General features: G+C 41.8%; 1 protein-coding gene across 2 annotated transcripts in view; it reads left to right on the top strand.

The window, feature by feature from the left end:
* Window positions 1–17,699, top strand: part of arap3 (ArfGAP with RhoGAP domain, ankyrin repeat and PH domain 3) — a 271,085-nt gene that overhangs the window by 241,529 nt on the left and 11,857 nt on the right. For both annotated transcript variants that reach the window (XM_073067377.1, XM_073067376.1), the window contains exons 24-27: window positions 3,655–3,780; window positions 10,573–10,709; window positions 12,133–12,218; window positions 12,939–12,974. In XM_073067377.1, coding sequence (XP_072923478.1) covers window positions 3,655–3,780; window positions 10,573–10,709; window positions 12,133–12,218; window positions 12,939–12,974 — 385 coding nt within the window. The remainder of the gene's footprint in view (window positions 1–3,654; window positions 3,781–10,572; window positions 10,710–12,132; window positions 12,219–12,938; window positions 12,975–17,699) is intronic.

The following is a 17,699-nucleotide window of genomic DNA, read 5'->3' as shown; positions in this document are numbered from 1 at the left end:
CCTGAGTTTGGCCTTGGTGTGGCAGAAGAAGAAGTCTTGAAGAGGCATGTTGGAATGGGAAGTCAAAACTGAAATGGGTGGCACTGTTAGATCCTGCCTCTTCTGTCGACAGAGCAAAGGTACCGGACCCAGATCAACCAGGATTTTAACATCAATTGAAACATTTTCTAGCTGATTTTTAGGCAATAGCTGAACTCAGCAGAACTTCGTGCCTCTGCCTATCCCATGGCAAATAATCAATCAAGATAGGGTTAACATTATGTCCAATTAAAGAAGGAGGTTGCTAGATAAATATAACAATCTGTCATATAGTCATTGCCAAATCAAATGAAGAATTCAAGAGAAGTTTTACACAGCGTGGAAATCACTACTACAGGTACTGGCTGAGGTGAATTTTTTTTAAGGGAATGGAAGTCAGGGGCATGACAACAAATAGATCCAGAACTAGAAATGTGACAAGGGGCAGGCACATTTGAGGTATTTAAGAAACTTCTAGACACATGGATGATAGAAAAAATTGGAGGAATATCTGGGAATGTCGAGTTGGCCTTTGAGTAAGTTAAAATGTACTGTATTGGGCTGTTCTCTATGTTTCTATGTTAACCAGACAGAAAGATGCACAGATAGAGTTAGCTGAATTTGGTTGGGAAGAAATCTGTGTGTTCCTATTCTCTGTTGTGAATTTTGAACCTTGCTTTCAGAAATTAGTTGCCTAAAAAATCTAACACGTTTTGAAGTATCAAACAGTCTGCTGGAGGAATTCAATAAGTTGATCTGCTTAGTTCCTCCAGCAGATTGTTTGTTGCTCCAGATTCTAGTATCTCTTGTGTCTCCACCTTTTGAAGATTATTTTGTCAATGGGGAAATATAGAGAATACCTGATTTAAAATAGGCATATAAAACAGTGAATGTACAATTGATAGAACAGAATTTCTTCTATGGTGAAACTGTGGAATTCATTGCCACAAATAGCTGTGGAAGCCAAGTCACTGGATATGTTTAAAGTGGAGGATGATAGTAAGAGTGTCAAAGGTTACAGGGGGAGGGCAGGAGAATGGAGTTGAGAGGGATAATAAATCAGCCGTGATGGATCAGACTTCATGGGCCAAATGGCCTACTTGTGCTCCAATATCTTTTGGTCTTTTGGTCTTATGCACTAAGTGTCACCAAGGGAGATTCCTATTTTCTCCATAGGTCACAGAGGAATGTTGTACAACACAGTACTTCAGCTCTGATAGAATGGTGGATCAGACTCAATGGACCAAATTTCGTCCCTATGTTTTATGGCATTATTAGAACAGAGTTGAGGAGAGAGGGTAAATGAAGGCAAGCTGTTACCATTCAAATATTAAAAATCTAGGTAAATATCTGGGGGGGGGGATGTGACATACAGTAATAGCCACTTTTACAATTAAAAAGAGCAACAGTTAGAGCAAGTGGATGTCTCGGGAAAGAGCATTAGCATGATGGACAGAACCGGTCAGCTGCTCGAGGCCTGGTTCAAAATTTTGGGGAATTCCAGTGTCTTTTATTTCAGTCAAGGCTCATTCTCTGGCAATGTGCTTGGAAGAGAGAGAAGGAATTAAACGAAGACTCCATATCTCTTCAAGATGTGATGGTTCAATTTCAATGTTGAAGATTCTCCTTAGTGTCTGATCAGGATCCAACTCTCAACCAGTAGCAAAAGCTGATTACCCAGCCAACATTATATTCTTTGTGCACAACACAGCTACTACATTTACAGCATTACTACTGGCCTCAAGAGCCTCACTGAACATAGAACATTTTGAGGTTGCAGACAATTAAATAAAACACTATTATTCTACAAGTTTTAACTCTTCAAACAGTATTTGTATCTATCATTCAGCAGATCCCTTCATCTTATTATCTCAAGAATTACCTAACTGCGTATTATAAGTAGAAGACTCTTATTAACTGTTAACTGACTGAATATTAACTCTTAGTATTTGTTTAATTAACCCTTAACTTGATAAATGATTCTATAATTAAGACTTAAGCTCCTCCAAACTCAGGGTATCAATTAATTCCTAATGCCTTGCACTTTGATCCTGACCCATTCTCAAATCAGGTGCTTGGGCTCCAACTGCTGCCCAATTACTGCATTGATTGCCCATGCTATCTCAAATTGGAAGTACCGATTGATTGATAGCAGTCAGTGCAGATCTGAAAAAGTGTGCCCCACATTGAGCTTGCTGATTTAACCCCTTTCCATTCATAACAAATGGAATTGTCAGAGAGGAAAGGGATTAACAAACACAAGAGATTCTGCAGATGCTAGAAATCTTGTGAAATGCACATAAAATGCTGGAGGAACTCAGCAGGTCAGGTAGCATCTATGGAGGGGAATAAACAGTTAATGTTACAGCCAAAACACTTCATCAGAATTGGAAAGGAAGCCAGATTCATTTGGGGCTTATTTTGACTTCTGCCTGCTAAGGGGTCTCAGCCATAACCACCAACAGTTTATGCCCCTCCATTGAGAAGGGGATTAAATCTTCTCCATGAAGAAGTCCAGCGTAAGGGAGACAAGATAATGTGCATGCAAGAAAAACTTCCTCGAATGATGAGAATCTGGCTCACAGGCTAAATATAATTGTCAAATAAAGTAATTTTGAAAACAAGGCTATCAAAATGTTTTAAAATATGGCAAGGGTCATTAAAATGAAGACATGATGGTTAACAAATACAGCCCTGTACAAAAGTTTTAGGCACATTTATAAAGCTAGGGTGCTTAAGATTTTTGTGCAGGTCTGTATTTAACAATGTGGAGCAGAGAAAGTGTTTGAAAATCTGGCAGGAGCAAAGGTTGTTGGGAATAACAAGGGTGGGGTGCTGCACGAGGGGTGTGGGACAGGTGGCAGAGAAGGCGTGCTGAGGAGAGGGATGGTGCGGGTACAGATACACCCAACTCTGAGACATCAGGCAAGGTCGTTTGATTCCAAACAATTGGTTTATTGATCATTACAATACAGAATGTCTCTCTGGTGTTTCCCACTCCCTCCCCTTTTCCCAACCATAATCCCCCTCTCCCTACTCCCTTTCCACTTTCAGTCCTCAATAGAGATCCATATCAGAAACAGGTTTATCATCACTCACATATGTCATGAAATTTTATTTTAGTTTTGCGGCTGCAGTAAACTGCAATGCATAAAATTACTACAGTACAGAGCAAAAGTCTTATGAACCCAAGCTATATACAGTATATATCCCTAAGACTTTTGCACAGTACTGTACACTGGAGGTTCTTCAGTTGCCTGTAGGTGCGTCAGGGCATCCTTTGGCTCTGAGGTAATGGTATGGATATGAGCAATAGCTGTGAGAGCATTTAGCCCCATCAGTCTGCTCCACCATTCGACAGGACTGAGTCTGATCTTCTATCTGCACTTGGATTTCCTGCCCTCGACCCAGCTCCCTTTTTACCTCTAATATCCAGAAATCTGAATAAAGTAAACAGATTCACAGATTTCTGGACATCAGAGGGATATGGTCGCAGACAAATGCAGTAAATAACACTTATACCCATATCCAGGTGACTCCACATTTTTTTTGGCCTCCTGTACTTATGTGGTTGTGAGAGCCTGTGTTTGCTCCTCAGTTTTTGTACTTTTCAATAACATTTGCTCATCTCTGCAGAGAGGCCTCTCCACCCCAAGGAGAAGGTTTTGGAACAAGCCCTCCAATGGTGTAAGCTAGCGGAACCCAGCTCAGCTTATCTGGTAGTGAAGAAACTCCCTGAAGAAGGAGGAAATCTGTACTCAGGTAAGGCCTAATGATAGATGTGAACAAGGAGGGGGGCAGGTAGTACCCAACACACACTGGCTGTGACAAAGCAACAGTGCTCTGTGTGTGTGGCCTTGTCACCTAACAGTTAATGAAGGCTGGACTTCCTTTGTGAACATTCTCATTGAAGATCAGGCAGGAAATTGGCAGTTAACTAACTGCCCTCACCACTGATAAATACCATAAGACATTGGAACTGAACTATGCCATTCAGACCATGGAGTCTGCTTCGCCAATGGCTGATTTATTTCCCTTCTTACTCCCATTCTCCTGCCTTCTGTCCATAATCTTTGAAGCCCTTACTAATCAAGAATCTTACAACCTCTGCTTTAAATATACCCAATTACTTGGCCTCAATGTTCATTTGTGGGAATGGATTTTATCCACTGACTAAAGAAATTCCTCCCATATCTGTTCTAAAAGGATGTCCTTCTATTCTGAGGCTGTGCCCTCTGATCCTAGATTCTCTCACTACAGAAAGCATCTCCAAAGTCGCTCTATCTAGTCCTTACAATATTCGGTAGTCTTCAATGAGATCCCCCTCCTCTTTCTTCTAAACTCCGGTGAGTACAGGTCCAACATTCCTCATGTGATGATGTTTGATGGATCGTGACCTGTATTCAATTTAACTGTTTCATTACCAAGATAATTCTCAAGAACCTCCTCTGGACCCTTTCCAATACCAGCACCTTCTCTCTTGGATATGTGGCTCAAAACAGTTCACAATACTCCGTATGCAGTCTGAACAAACCTTAGCATCACTTCATCACTGTTTTATTTTAGTTGTCTCGAAATGAATGCTGACATCACATTTGTCTTCCTTACTACCAACTTAATCTGCAAGTTATCCTTAGAGGAATTCTGAAATAGGCTCTAGCTACAATTCAATGTTGGCTGTTGTATCTGCAGGAATGGAAGACTTAGGTGGAGTGTGGAACAGATGGTCAACACCGCTTCGTTAACTCACAATTCATTAATGCTGAACTTCTGCTCAGTTTTGTGTAGAATGAAGCTTGGGGTTTTGTTTGGTGAGATGTTGCTGAACAGTTCATATTGTTAGCACACTCAGCAGGATTGTTCCCTACCTGATGTTAATTCCCATTCAGCAACAGAACTGAGATAACTCCTGTCTGTGTTAATATTGAACATAGAACAGTTCAGCACATTACAGGCCACTCGGCCCACAATGTTGTGCTGACCCTCAAACCCTGCCTCCCATATAACCCCCTATCTTAAATTCCTCCATATACCTGTCTAGTAGTCTCTTAAATTTCACTAGTGTATCTGCCTCCACCACTGACTTAGGCAGTGCGTTCCACGCACCAACCACTCTCTGAGTGAAAAACCTTCCTCTAATATCCCCCTTGAACTTCCCTCCCCTTACCTTAAAGCCATGTCCTCTTGTACTGAGCAGTGTTGCCCTGGGGAAGAGGCGCTGGCTGTCCACTCTGTCTATTCCTCTTAATATCTTGTATACCTCGATCATGTCTCCTCTCATCCTCCTTCTCTCCAAAGAGTAAAGCCCTAGCTCCCTTAATCTCTGATCAGAATCCATACTCTCTAAACCAGGCAGCATCCTGGTAAATCTCCTCTGTACCCTTTCCAATGCTTCCACATCCTTCCTATAGTGAGGCGACCATAACTGGACACAGTACTCCAAATGTGGCCTAACTAGAGTTTTATAGAGCTGCAACATTACATTGCGTCTCTTAAACTCTATCCCTCGACTTATGAAAGCTAACACCCCTTAAGCTTTCTTAACTACCCTGTCTACCTGTGAGGCAACTTTCAGGGTTCTGTGGATCTTGAGCAGCACATTAACTGTGCAGCAGCTGGTGTGTCATAGGCTCAAAGTGAAACTGTTGTAAGTTGAGCTCTGTCACAGTAACATTCTCATGCCTAATAATATCATTGCATCGCAAGGTGTCCCGAGAATCTTACTTGATGTCGAGTGGCTAGTGATATTGAGTACTCTAAGATGTAACAATTGTGCTTCAGTTTTGCTCTGGAGCAGATATTTATCCTTTTTCTGCATATTTTTTAAAACCTCTGTTACATGGACTGATTTTTCAGAATCAGAATCAGGTTTAATATCACCAGCATATGTTGTGAAATTTGTTGTCTTTGTGACAGCGGTCCAATGCAATACGCAATAACAGAGGGAAAAAGCTGTGATATACAGAGTATATACGTTAAATTAAATAAGTAGTGCAAGAATAAAAATAAAAAAGTAACGAGGTAGTGTTCAACTCCTTATCATATCTCAAATTTCCTTCCAAGGTGGGAGAGGTCATGTGCCCACTGATTAAGGAGCATTTTCTAAGATTAGTATCATTTGTCACATGTACGTCAAAATATCAAAATATACAGTGACACGTGTCATTTTTCACCAGCGACCAATGGATTGCAAGGATTGTGCTGGGGGCAGCTCACGAGTGTGCCATGCTTTGAGTACCAATTTAGCAGGCCCACAACTTGCTCACCCTGATCCGTAAGTGTTTGGAATATGGGAGGAAACCTGAGCACCCGGAGGAAGCCTGCGTGGTTACGGGGAGAACATACAAACTCCTTGCAGACAGTGGCAGGAATCAAACCTCGATCGGTGGTCGCTGGTGCTATCGAGTGATGGCGCTAAACGCTATGCTACTGTGTCACCCACTGAGTCTGCATTGAATGCCAAAGAAATTCCATCAGTCCCATTCCCTACATCAACACTTCACAACCCCCAACCCGTGCCCCCTCTGTCAGCTCCACTTAGTCATTTACAGTAGCCACTTCACTTACTGTACCTGTATGTCTATGGGATAGAGGGGATGATGAAACCCCAGTGGAAATGCATGCAGGCACAGGAAAAATACATTATACAGTGGCACAATATGTTATACAGTGAGTACTGGAAATCAGGATGAACTCAAGTCTGTCTAGCTACTGTGTTACTCAAGATGACAGCATGGGAATAGAGTCACAGAGCACTACAGCACAGAAACAGGCCCTTCAGTACATCTAGTTGATGCTGAACTATTCTTCGGCCTTGATCCATCGAACCACTCTTGGACCATTGGTGTTCCGATGTGCGCTGACAAATGACTGGACCCAGGTGCAGAGGAATGACAGACTCCCCGGTAGACACAGAGAAAAAAGGTTTATTCATAGGAATCCCAACATACCATTGACTGAGCAACACGTGAGATGAATCATCCTTGAAACACAAGTACCCTATGATAAGTACTAATTGGGAGTCTTCTTTAAATAATCACACTACATGAAAAACCCATGCCAGTCAAAATAACTTGACAAAATTAAACAGAAAGCACAATGCTCAACTTGCAGAGGCCTGTAGGGCTCATAACAATAGGTCTCCATACACTGTTTGCCCAGTTTGTTATGTAACCATCTCTTAAACAAACCTCAAACACTTCTGTTAGCAGCTTACTCCACATTTGCACCACCCTCTGAGTGAAGAAGATCCTATTCAGGTTCCCCTTAAATATTTCACCTGCACAACCCATGACCTTAGAGTACAAGATCAAGGATGAGATGCTGTGGCTTTATAATGCACTGGTGAGGCCTCAGCTTGAGTAGCGGGAACAGTTTTGGGCTCCTCATCTTAGAAAATACGTGCTGTCTATGGAGGTTCACAAGGATGCTTTCAAGAATGAAATGGCTACCGTGCGAGGAACGCTTGCTGGCTTTGGGTCTTTACTCACAGGAGTTCAGAAGAATGAGGGGGATCTCATTGAAACCATTTGAATGTTGAAAGTAGATTTGGAAAGGATGTTTCCCATGGTGGGACAGTGTAGGATAAGAGGGCACGGCCTTGGGATAGAGGGGCACCCTTTCAAAACAGAGATGCGGAGAAATTCGTTTAGCCAAAGGGTGGTGAAATTGTTGAATTTGTTGCCACATGCAGCTCTGAGACCAGGTCGTTAGGTGTATTTAAGACAGAGATTGATAGGTTCTTGAATGGACATGGCATCAAAGATTATGGAGAAAAGGCTAGGAGCTGGGATTGAGGACACACAACTTCAGTGGAAAATGCCTGCTTGCATTTACTCTATCTATACCCCTCATAATTTTGTATACAAACTTCAATGTAAGTTTATTACCAGAGTTCATATGTGTCACCCCATACAAATGTGATATTCATTTTTCTGTGGGCATACACAGCAAATACATAGAATAGTAACTGTAACAGGACTAAAGAAAGATTAAGTATAGTGCAGAAGACAAAAAAAATGTGCAAATACCAATATACATAAATAGCAATAAATAACAAGAACATGACATAATAAGATAAAGAGTCCTTAAAGTGAGATCATTGGTGTGGGAACATCCCAAACGCAGGGCAAGTGAGTGTAGTTATCCCCTTTTGTTCAAGAGTTAGTGGTTGAGGGGTAGCTATCAAATCTCTCCTCATTCTCCTAACCTGCTCGAACTTACCCTGTCAATCAGAACCTTAAGTCCCAGTAACATTCTTGTAAATTTTCTCTGTTAGCTTGCAATATTATTGATATCTTTCCTGTAAGCGGGTGACCAGAACTACACACAATTCTCCAAGTTTTCCCCCATCAAGATCTTACACAATGTCAACATAACATCCCAACATTAGACTCTTCTATTTAAATGTACATACTAAGGCATATCTTGATGAATAAGGAGAGCAGAAGGTCATACGCCTCTTCAAGTTTACTTAGTTAGATGACAGAATGGCCTGATTTTGATCTCCTCTCTAATTTTCTCAGTGGTGCACACTTTTACCTCAACTTTCAATTGTAACCCTCTCACGGTGGCTTGTAATAAATTAGGCTTGTTTGCTAACTCTGGCTAACAGCTACAAGACTCAGTATAAGAACACAAATAGGAGCAAGAGTAGGTCATCTGGCCTGTTGAGCTTGCCCCGCCATTCAATAAGATCATGGCTGATCTGGCCATGGACTCATCTCCACCTACCTGCCTTTTCCCAATAATCCTTAATCCCCCTACTATGAAAATATCTATCCAACCTTGTCTTAAATATATTTACTGAGGTAGCCCCCACTGCATCATTGAGCAGAGGATTCCACAGATTCACCACTCTCTGGGAAAAGCAGTTCCTCCTCATCTCAGTCCTAAATCTACCCCCCGAATCATGAGGCTATGTCCCCTAGTTCTCGTCTCAGCTACCAGCGGAACCAACTTTCCTGTCTCTATATTATCTATCCCTTTCATAGTTTTATATGTTTCTATAAGATCTCCTCTCATTCTTCTGAATTCTGAGAAGGCCACCTACAATAACCAATAAAAATCTAGGGTTGGAACGATTCAGGTTCAACCAAACGGGAAAGTTGGAATGTTCCGATGAGGAAACTGTGGTGAATGTTGTGTAAATGCTGCCTCAGGCAAAGTTATTGTTCGACAGAAAATAACAGACCATAGACCAGCATAAAATTAAAGTGGAAATATATTTACAGATATTTCAACTTTAACGAACAGTTAATAGAAAAGAAAGAAGAAGGGCCCAGTACAGTTAAACCAGTTTTGTGCTTTGCTTTTGATTACTTACATGCTGAACCCACGTTCTGCATGAAAGACATCGGCCACAGTTTGAACTTCCTTCGAAGACCATTTTGAATAAACTGGCTAACTCAAGAGTATTGGGCCTTCCTCAATGGAACCATTCGTCTGCACAAAGCACTTCTCACAATGGCTCGCTCTTTCGGGCGGGATTCTCTGGGCATCTTCCCTCGATCTCTTCCTCGCACTTCCTTCTCTTCCAACATGTCCCAACAAAAAAGACAATCCCACACCACTGTCCCTCAGAAATCTGATCCCACCCAGCTCTCTCGAATGTTCCATGTCATCCCACTGGACTGAATGTTACAGAACATTACCAAGCTAAACCTGTTGGCTGGCACAATATTTCTACACTGCGCAAGTGGCTCCTTGTCTTAACAGAAGACAAAACACTAGTCTATAAAGCTTAACTAACAGAACACACTGTGTTTTGCAGGAAAGCTGCTGAAATACAATACCTAACAACTTAGAAGTGGAAATACAATAAAACATATTCTTGGCCAGGGCATGCACATGGGCTACTTTATTAGGTACAGTTATACACCTGCTTGTTAATGCAAATATCCAATCAACAAACCATGTGGCAGCAATTCAATGCATAAAGCCTGCAGGTGTGATCAAGCGGTGCAGTTGCTGTTTAGACTAAGTATCAGAATGGTGAGGAGAAGTGATTTAAGTGACTTTGACAATGGAATGATTGTTGGTGCCAGACAGGGTGGTTTGAGTATCTCACAAGCAGACCTCTTGGGATTTCTGTGCACAACAGTCTCGGGAGCTCACTGAGAATGGTGCAAGAAACAAAACAAAAAAGCAGTGTATGGCGTTCCTGTGGGCAAAAATGCCTCGTTAATGAGAGAGGTCAGAGGAGAATGGCCATATCGTTCAAGCTGACAGGAAGGCGATAGTAACTCAAATAACCATACGTGACAACATTTGCGTACAGAAGAACATCTCTGAATGAACATTGAAGTGGTTGGGCTACAGCAGCAGAAGATCACGAACATACACTATGTGGCCACTTTATTAAGTACTGGGGGTACCTAATAAAGTGGCCACTAAGTGTATGTGCATTCTGTCTTTCTGAGCAAATTATTCACTGAAATCACACCGTACTACCTCACTTCAGAATACCGGCACTCCTGTTATTGTGTGTTAATACTGTTCCAAACCCGTATGACAGACATTCACTCTTTGTTTCTTCATCTCAATGCGTGACAGCAGGTAAAAGTGACATTCCAAAGTGTGGGGTCTTGAAATGTCGAGAGGAACCTCCAAAACTCCTGTCTGGAAACAAGTTCCAGGAGCGATATTTCGTTCTGCGCGATCGTAAGCTGCTGCTGTTTAAGGATAAAAAGGTAAACTCCGATGAGTGAATGGGCTGCTTTTGCTATTGAAGTTGAGGTTATTTCAGGAGAAGTGCCTAGCTTTGTTTAAAAATGTGGCTTGTACCTTTCTGGGAAAGAACTTACACAGAAAATAAAATCTCAAACCAGCAGAGAGGGCACCGTGGTGGTGTAGCGCCTAGTGCAATACCATTACTGCTCAGGCTGTTCCAGAGTTCAGAGTTCAATTCTGGCGCCATCTGAAAGGAGGTTTGACATTCTGCCTATTGGGCTTTCTCCAGCTACACTGGTTTCCACAGTCCAAACATGTACCAGTTAGCAGGTTAATTGGGGATTACAAACTATCTTGTGATTAGTCCGTCCGTTTGTTATGTGCCATGTTGTTTGACACTGGTGATCATAGTCTTTCCATGACCATGATTGTTCTTGGCAAATTTTTCTACAGAAGTGGTTTGCCGTTGACTTCTTCTGGGCAGTGTCTTTACAAGACGGGTGACCCAGCTATTAACAATACTCTTCAGAGATTGTCTGCCTAGTGTCAGTGGTGACATCACCAAGACTTGTGATATGCAGCGGCCGCTCGTACGACCATCCACCACCTGTTCCCAGGGCTTCACGTGACCCTGATCGGGGGGCTAAGCAAATGTTACACCTTGCTCAAGGGTGACCTGCAGGCTAGAAGAGGAAAGGAGTTCCTTACACCTCCTTTGGGGGACATCTATCTCCACCCTGCCAGCCTCCTGTGATAAGTCGAGAGTTAAATAGGTGGCTCAATGGGCCAGAAGGACCTGTTCTGCCCTCCACGTATCAATAAAATAAATCCAAAAATCCAAAATAAATGTTGATAATGTGGTTAGTACTCAGCAGGTCTGGTAGCATCTATGGAGAGACACAGTTAATCTTTCAGGTTCGTGACCCTTAAATGCCTGGGTACTCTGAGAAGCAGCGTGACATGGTGTCATAGAGTCATAGAGAAATGCAGCACAGAAAGAGGCCCTTCAGCCCACATAGTCCATGCCAGACTATTATTCTGCTAAAGTCCCATTGACCTGGACCTGGACCTCAGCCACCTGATGCTGGATACTGCTCCCAGGTAGCTGCAGGGACCTGGGTTTGACCCTCAGCTCTGGTGCTGCTTGCTGGATTGTTGCCCCTGGTTTCGCTGCGAGAGTGAAATGAAGGCCAGAGCTTTTTGCTGGTAGCTGTCATGTGCATTGCAGACACTGGAAATGGAGAAATGGCAGCTGCACGGGGATGAGTTGTGGCTGTGAACTTCCACTCTGATTTCCTGAGGGTCAGAACCGGGAATGAAACACAGCCGGCACAGTGTTACCATCTTTCGATGCAACATTCCCAACAGGTTAGACATTGCAGCCAGGCTGTCAAAGTTAATAAGCACAAAGTGTCTGAGATTTGTACTTCTCTTGTCTTGCAGAGCTCCAAGCCTGAGCGGGAGTGGTCTGTCTTCTCATTGAAGGTTTACCTTGGTATTAAGAAGAAGCTGAAAACACCGACAGTACAGTAAGAAAAGTTCAAAATAAATTTATTATCGAAGTATGTGTATACTGTACCGTGAAAAATTCTGAGGCACAGATATATATATATATGTATCAATTGGTTTATTGATTGTTACAGAATGTCTTTTTGGTGCTTCCCACTGCCTCCCCTGTATCTTATCTTTTATCAGACCACCCTTGGGATAAGGCTTATAAATTAGCTGTGATAGTCTGGAGGCAAGATCATCTAAGGTTAAGATGATGGGAATACACAAAACCAGCATAACTACGGCACATTAATTGATTTCTGTGCCTGATAAAAATGATCATACCTCCGAATTTCTTCAGCCAGAAGGCGGTGAATCAGTGGAATTCATTGCCTCAGATGCCTGTGGATGCCTAGTCATTAAGTACATTTAAAGTGGAGATCTACAGGTTCTTTATTAGTCAGGGCATCAAAGGTTATGGGGAGAATCCAGGAGAATGGGATGGAGGGGAATGATTGAATGCAGAGCAGACTTGATGGGCTGAATATCCCAATTCTTCCCCTATATCTTGTGGTCTTATGATCTTAATAAAAACATACCCACTATCCAACCAATGCTAACACTTCTTTCCATTAGGAGGGTATTATTGTCAGGTTCTGATGCCATACTCTAGAATCACTTTTTTTTATGTAAGTACACAAATAATTTACATTTGATTTTATTCTCTGAATTAATGATGGATTTCCTTTCTTGTGTAGGTGGGGGTTCACTATTTTCTTGGATAAGCAGCAGTGGTAAGTAAGCAAGGACTACACCTTCCTTTGTCTCCAACACTTTGAATATCCTAATATGAGTCTGTTCCCATTGAAGCTCATGCAGATTGATTGCCACGCGGAAATTCCCCGTTTGTAAGTGAAAATGAGATCATGTGTAAATGCAGTCAAGGAGGACCTTGTAGTGTCCCTGGCTGAAATTATCAGCAAAATCTGCAATCTGTGAAGGAGGAAGTTGGGAAAGACTTTGGTGCTGATAGGTGTCCATGAACGAATGTCAAATAGATGGTTAAAATTTGATCGGTGTTCAGCCCAGGAACTGAAACTTAATCAAACATCTATGATTTGTTATGCAAGTGGAGCATATCAAGCGGTGGGTCATGGAGTTGATAAACCAGCTACTTCAAGGAAAGCTGTTGAGACCTAACATCATACCATGATAGTGTAGCGCTTAGTGTGATGCAATTGCAGCTCGAATCGTCAGAGTTCAGATCTGATGCTGACTGTAAGAAGATTGAATGCCTTCCAGTGAGCACAGGAATCTCCTCCGGGTGCTCCGGTTTCCTTCCACATCCCAAAGTTATACTGGTTAATAGGATCATTGATCATTGTAAACTGTCTTGTGGTTAGGACAGGGTTAAATAGGTTGGTTGCTAAGCGGTGTTGCTCATTGGGCAGGAAGGGCCTGTTCTGCGCTGTATCTTGAAGTAAAAATCATAAAATAAATAACACGCAGGAGCGGAAAACAGTTGCAGGAAGGATTTTTACTGATCCTGTTTAGAAAGTGATCGTAATTCATGATTAATCAAATGCTGCAGATGCCACAATTGCAGGAACATGGGTAGATCTATTAGCTTTCCTAGGAGCTTGTTTCTGATTAGGGGCTCCATTTAAATTTGCATTATTCACAAACTTTATGAAATGGAATGTTATTGAGCACATTTTGTTATTCCTTTCTATCTTTGGGCTTGATAGAGGTGTACAAGATGATAAGAGGCATAGACAGAGTGGACAGCCAGAAGAATTTTTTCCAAGGCGGAACTGGCTAATAAAGAGGCGCTCCCCCCTCCCCCCGCACCCCAGGAGTGGTTGGGAAAGGGAGGGGGTCTTTGAGCTTCTTATGCTTTTTCTATCATACATTTTTTGGGGCTTTTGTTTTGTGGATGTCTGCAGAGAGTAGGAATTTCAGGTTGTAGTTCTATACATTATTTGATATTAAATGGAACCATTGAGCAGTTAATACTACTGAGCTAATACAAAGCTAAGTACTCATTTCTGTTTCACAACTACCTTCCTATTTTAACCAATATACAGTACCAAGCAAAGGTCTTAGGCATATGAGTTATATATACAGTAATGTGCAAAAGTCTTAGGCACATATATATAACTCATGCCTAAGACCTTTGCTTAGTACTGTACATTGGCTAAGGTAGGAAGGTAGTTGTGAAACAGAAATAAGAGTAACTCCTGATGAAGGGTTTCGGCCCAAAACGTCGTCACTACCTCCTTCCATAGATGCTGTCTGGCCTGCTGAGTTCTGCCAGCATTTTGTGTTTTTATTTATTTCCAGCATCTGCAAATTCACTCGTGTACTTAGCTTTGTATTAGCTCAGTAGTATTAAGTGCTCTGTGGTAAACACGAGTCCTCAAGAAGGCTGTCGGCCCAAAGCATCGACTGTTTATTCATTTCCGTAGGTGCTGCTGAACCTGCTGACTTCCTCCAGTGTGTTGTGTGTATATTTCTTTCAATCATCTTTGTAGTTATTCATTAAAAAAGAAAGCTAGACATTTTGTGATGTATTGGGCTGCTTGACATGGAGGGCAACCTGCGGGTGCTGGTGCTCCCATGCACCTGTAACCCTTGTCTTTCTTAGGGCAGAGGTCAGAGTTTTGGTAAACAATTTTGGGATAACTTAGGGGTGTGATTACAATGCAGCCTGAACCTGCTGGTGATGTTTTGACTAAATGAGACTAATTTATTAACTGAGCATTTGTAAGCCTTTTGGAATCTAAGCAGAGTTTACCAGATTCAAAGAAAGAATTTACTTCTCCATTCTTAATTCTTTTGGACTCTTGTTTAATTACTTTACTCCAACCTTTACCTTTATTCAACCTGTTCTATCACCTTTCTCATCAGTTGATGTCTCCTGCCATTCAAATTCAGATTTTGTATTTTCTACTCCTTTGACCCATTTTTCTACATCTTCAAACTCCATTGTTTCCAACTTTGATGTGAAGTTATCAATTTCCCTTTTCCATCCATAGATCTTTCCTGACGGCAGACTATTCCCAGCATTATTTTATGTTTGTGAACCAATTTGAGATTTTGAACATTAGTCAATGTTAAGATGTAGGAAACTCAAAAGGCAATAAAAGGATGATGGGGCAAATATGCACAGTTATGAAATAAAACTGGCAGCTTTGAATTAACTGGGGCCGTGCTCTATATTTTCTGTGGTTTAGTGATGCACCTGTCCGATTACTTCTCAATCGCTGTAAAACAGCTCCATCTGTAGTACTCTGCTACCATCTAGTGGTTCGTCACTGACACTGCAGTTCAATTCATGATCTTAAGTTATTTAAGCGGTTCCGACAGTTGCCTTTAAGCCAATTTCAAAGTTTAAAAGTTAAAAGTAAATTTGTTATCAAAGTACATATATGTCACCATATAAAACCCTCAGATTCAATTTCTTTCAGGCATACTTAATCAATCCAATAACCATAATAGAATCAATAAAAGATCGCACCAACAGGATAACCAGTGTGCAAAAGACAACAAACTGCGCAAATACAAAAGTAATTAAAAAAAAGAAATCATAATATCGATAGTAATAAATAAGCATGCAATAAATATTGAGAGCATGAGATGAAGATTCTTTGAAAGTGAGTCCATAGGTTGTTGGAACAATTCAATGATGGGACAAGTGAAGTTGAGAGAAGTTATAAGAGCATAAGAAAAAAAGAAATAGGAGCAGGCATAGGCCATCTGGCCCGTCAAGCCTTCTCTGCCATTCAATAAGATCATGGCTGATCTTGCCTTGGACTCATCTCCACCTTCCTACCTTTTCCCCATAATCCTTAATTCCCCTACTATGCAAAAATCTATCCAACCTTGTCTTAAATATATTTACTGAGGTAGGCTCTACTGCTTCATTGGGCAGAGAATTCTACAGGTTCCTCACACTCTGGGAAAAGCAGTTTCCCCTCATCTTCATACTAAATTTATCCCCGCTGGTTCAGGAGCCTGAAGGTAATAACTGTTCCTGAACCTGGTGGTGTGAGTCCTGAAGCTCCTATACCATCCGCCTGATGACAGCAGCAAGAAGAGAGCATGTCCTGGGTGGTGGGGTCCCTGATGATGGATGCTGCTTTCCCGTGACAACACTATGTGTAGATATGCTCAGTGGTGGGGAGGGCTTTACCCGTGATGGACTTGGCCATATCCACTATTTTTTTTCTCCATTAACCTATTATTCAAGTGTCCTTCTAGATGCCTCATGGGTGTTTAAAGGGGATTGGAGGATAGCTGGAGTCTGGAACACGCTTCCTGAAGTGGGGGGGGGGGTGGAGGATGGTATTCTCACAGCATTAAAGAGGCATCTAGAAGGACACTTGAATTGTCAGGGTTTATAAGCTTATATAGGTCAAGTGGTGGTAAATAGGATTAGTGCAACGGGGTTTCCTAACCTTTTTATACCATGGTCCAATACCATTAAGCAAGGTGTCCATGGACCCTTATATAAGCTTATGCTGCACATGTGCCTTTTGACTTTAGACAGCTCTGCTGTGTGGCAAGGTTGTTTCTCTTCACCCTGGCTATGCCTCTCATCAATTTTGCTTACCTCAATCCAGTCACACATCGGCTTCCTCTACCTAAAAAGTAAACGGCTTATCCAGTCTCTTTTCATGACTGCAATACTCCATCCCAGACAAAATCCTGGTGAATCTCCTTATCACCCTCACCAGTGAATTAATGTCTTTCCTAAACTGTGGTGACCAAAACTTCACAGAATACTCTTGCAGTGGTCCAATACGTATTTTGTAAAGCTTTGACATACCTTTCCTGCTGTCGCGTTTGGATTCCTAATCAGAATCAGGTTTAATATCACTGATATATGTCATGAAATTTGCACAGTATAGTGCTATGTATAAAAATACTACAAATTACAGTAAGAAATATTAATAAAATATAAATTAATAACTAGTAGAAAAAGGAGCAGAAGTAGTGAGGATTAGTAGTCATGGATTAGTTTATTGTCTGTTCAGAAATCTGATGGCAGAGGGGAAGATGCTGTTCCTAAAACATTGAGTCTGTGTTTTTAGGCTCCTGTACCTCCTCCTTGGTGATAGTAATCAGATGTTCTGGGTGATGAGGTTCCTGAGTGATGGATGCCACCTTTTTTGAGGCATCACCTTTTGAAGATGTCTTTGGTGCTGGGGAGGCTGGTGCCCATGAAGGAGCTGGCAGAGTTTGCAGCTTTTCCTGACCTGTGCAGTGGCCCCTCCATACCAGGCAGTGATGCAACCAGAGTGCTCTCCATGCTTACACCGGTAGAAATTTGCTAGTCTTTGTAGAGTCCACACTAGGCTGCCATCTTCAAGCATCCTTGGATTTGTACACTAAGCCCCTCTATTCCTCAGTGCTCCTTATGACAAGGATGTCCAGCATTGTGGCCACGTCCTCAGCCTTGATAGTCTGATGCCAAGTGTTTCTGTCCATGTGGTTTGATGGTTTGTAGTTGTTCT

The sequence above is a fragment of the Hemitrygon akajei genome, chromosome 15, assembly GCF_048418815.1.
Source record: "Hemitrygon akajei chromosome 15, sHemAka1.3, whole genome shotgun sequence".
NCBI lineage: Eukaryota > Metazoa > Chordata > Chondrichthyes > Myliobatiformes > Dasyatidae > Hemitrygon > Hemitrygon akajei.
Note: the sequence above shows the minus strand (reverse complement) of the source record. Positions and strands in the feature narration are given on the sequence as shown.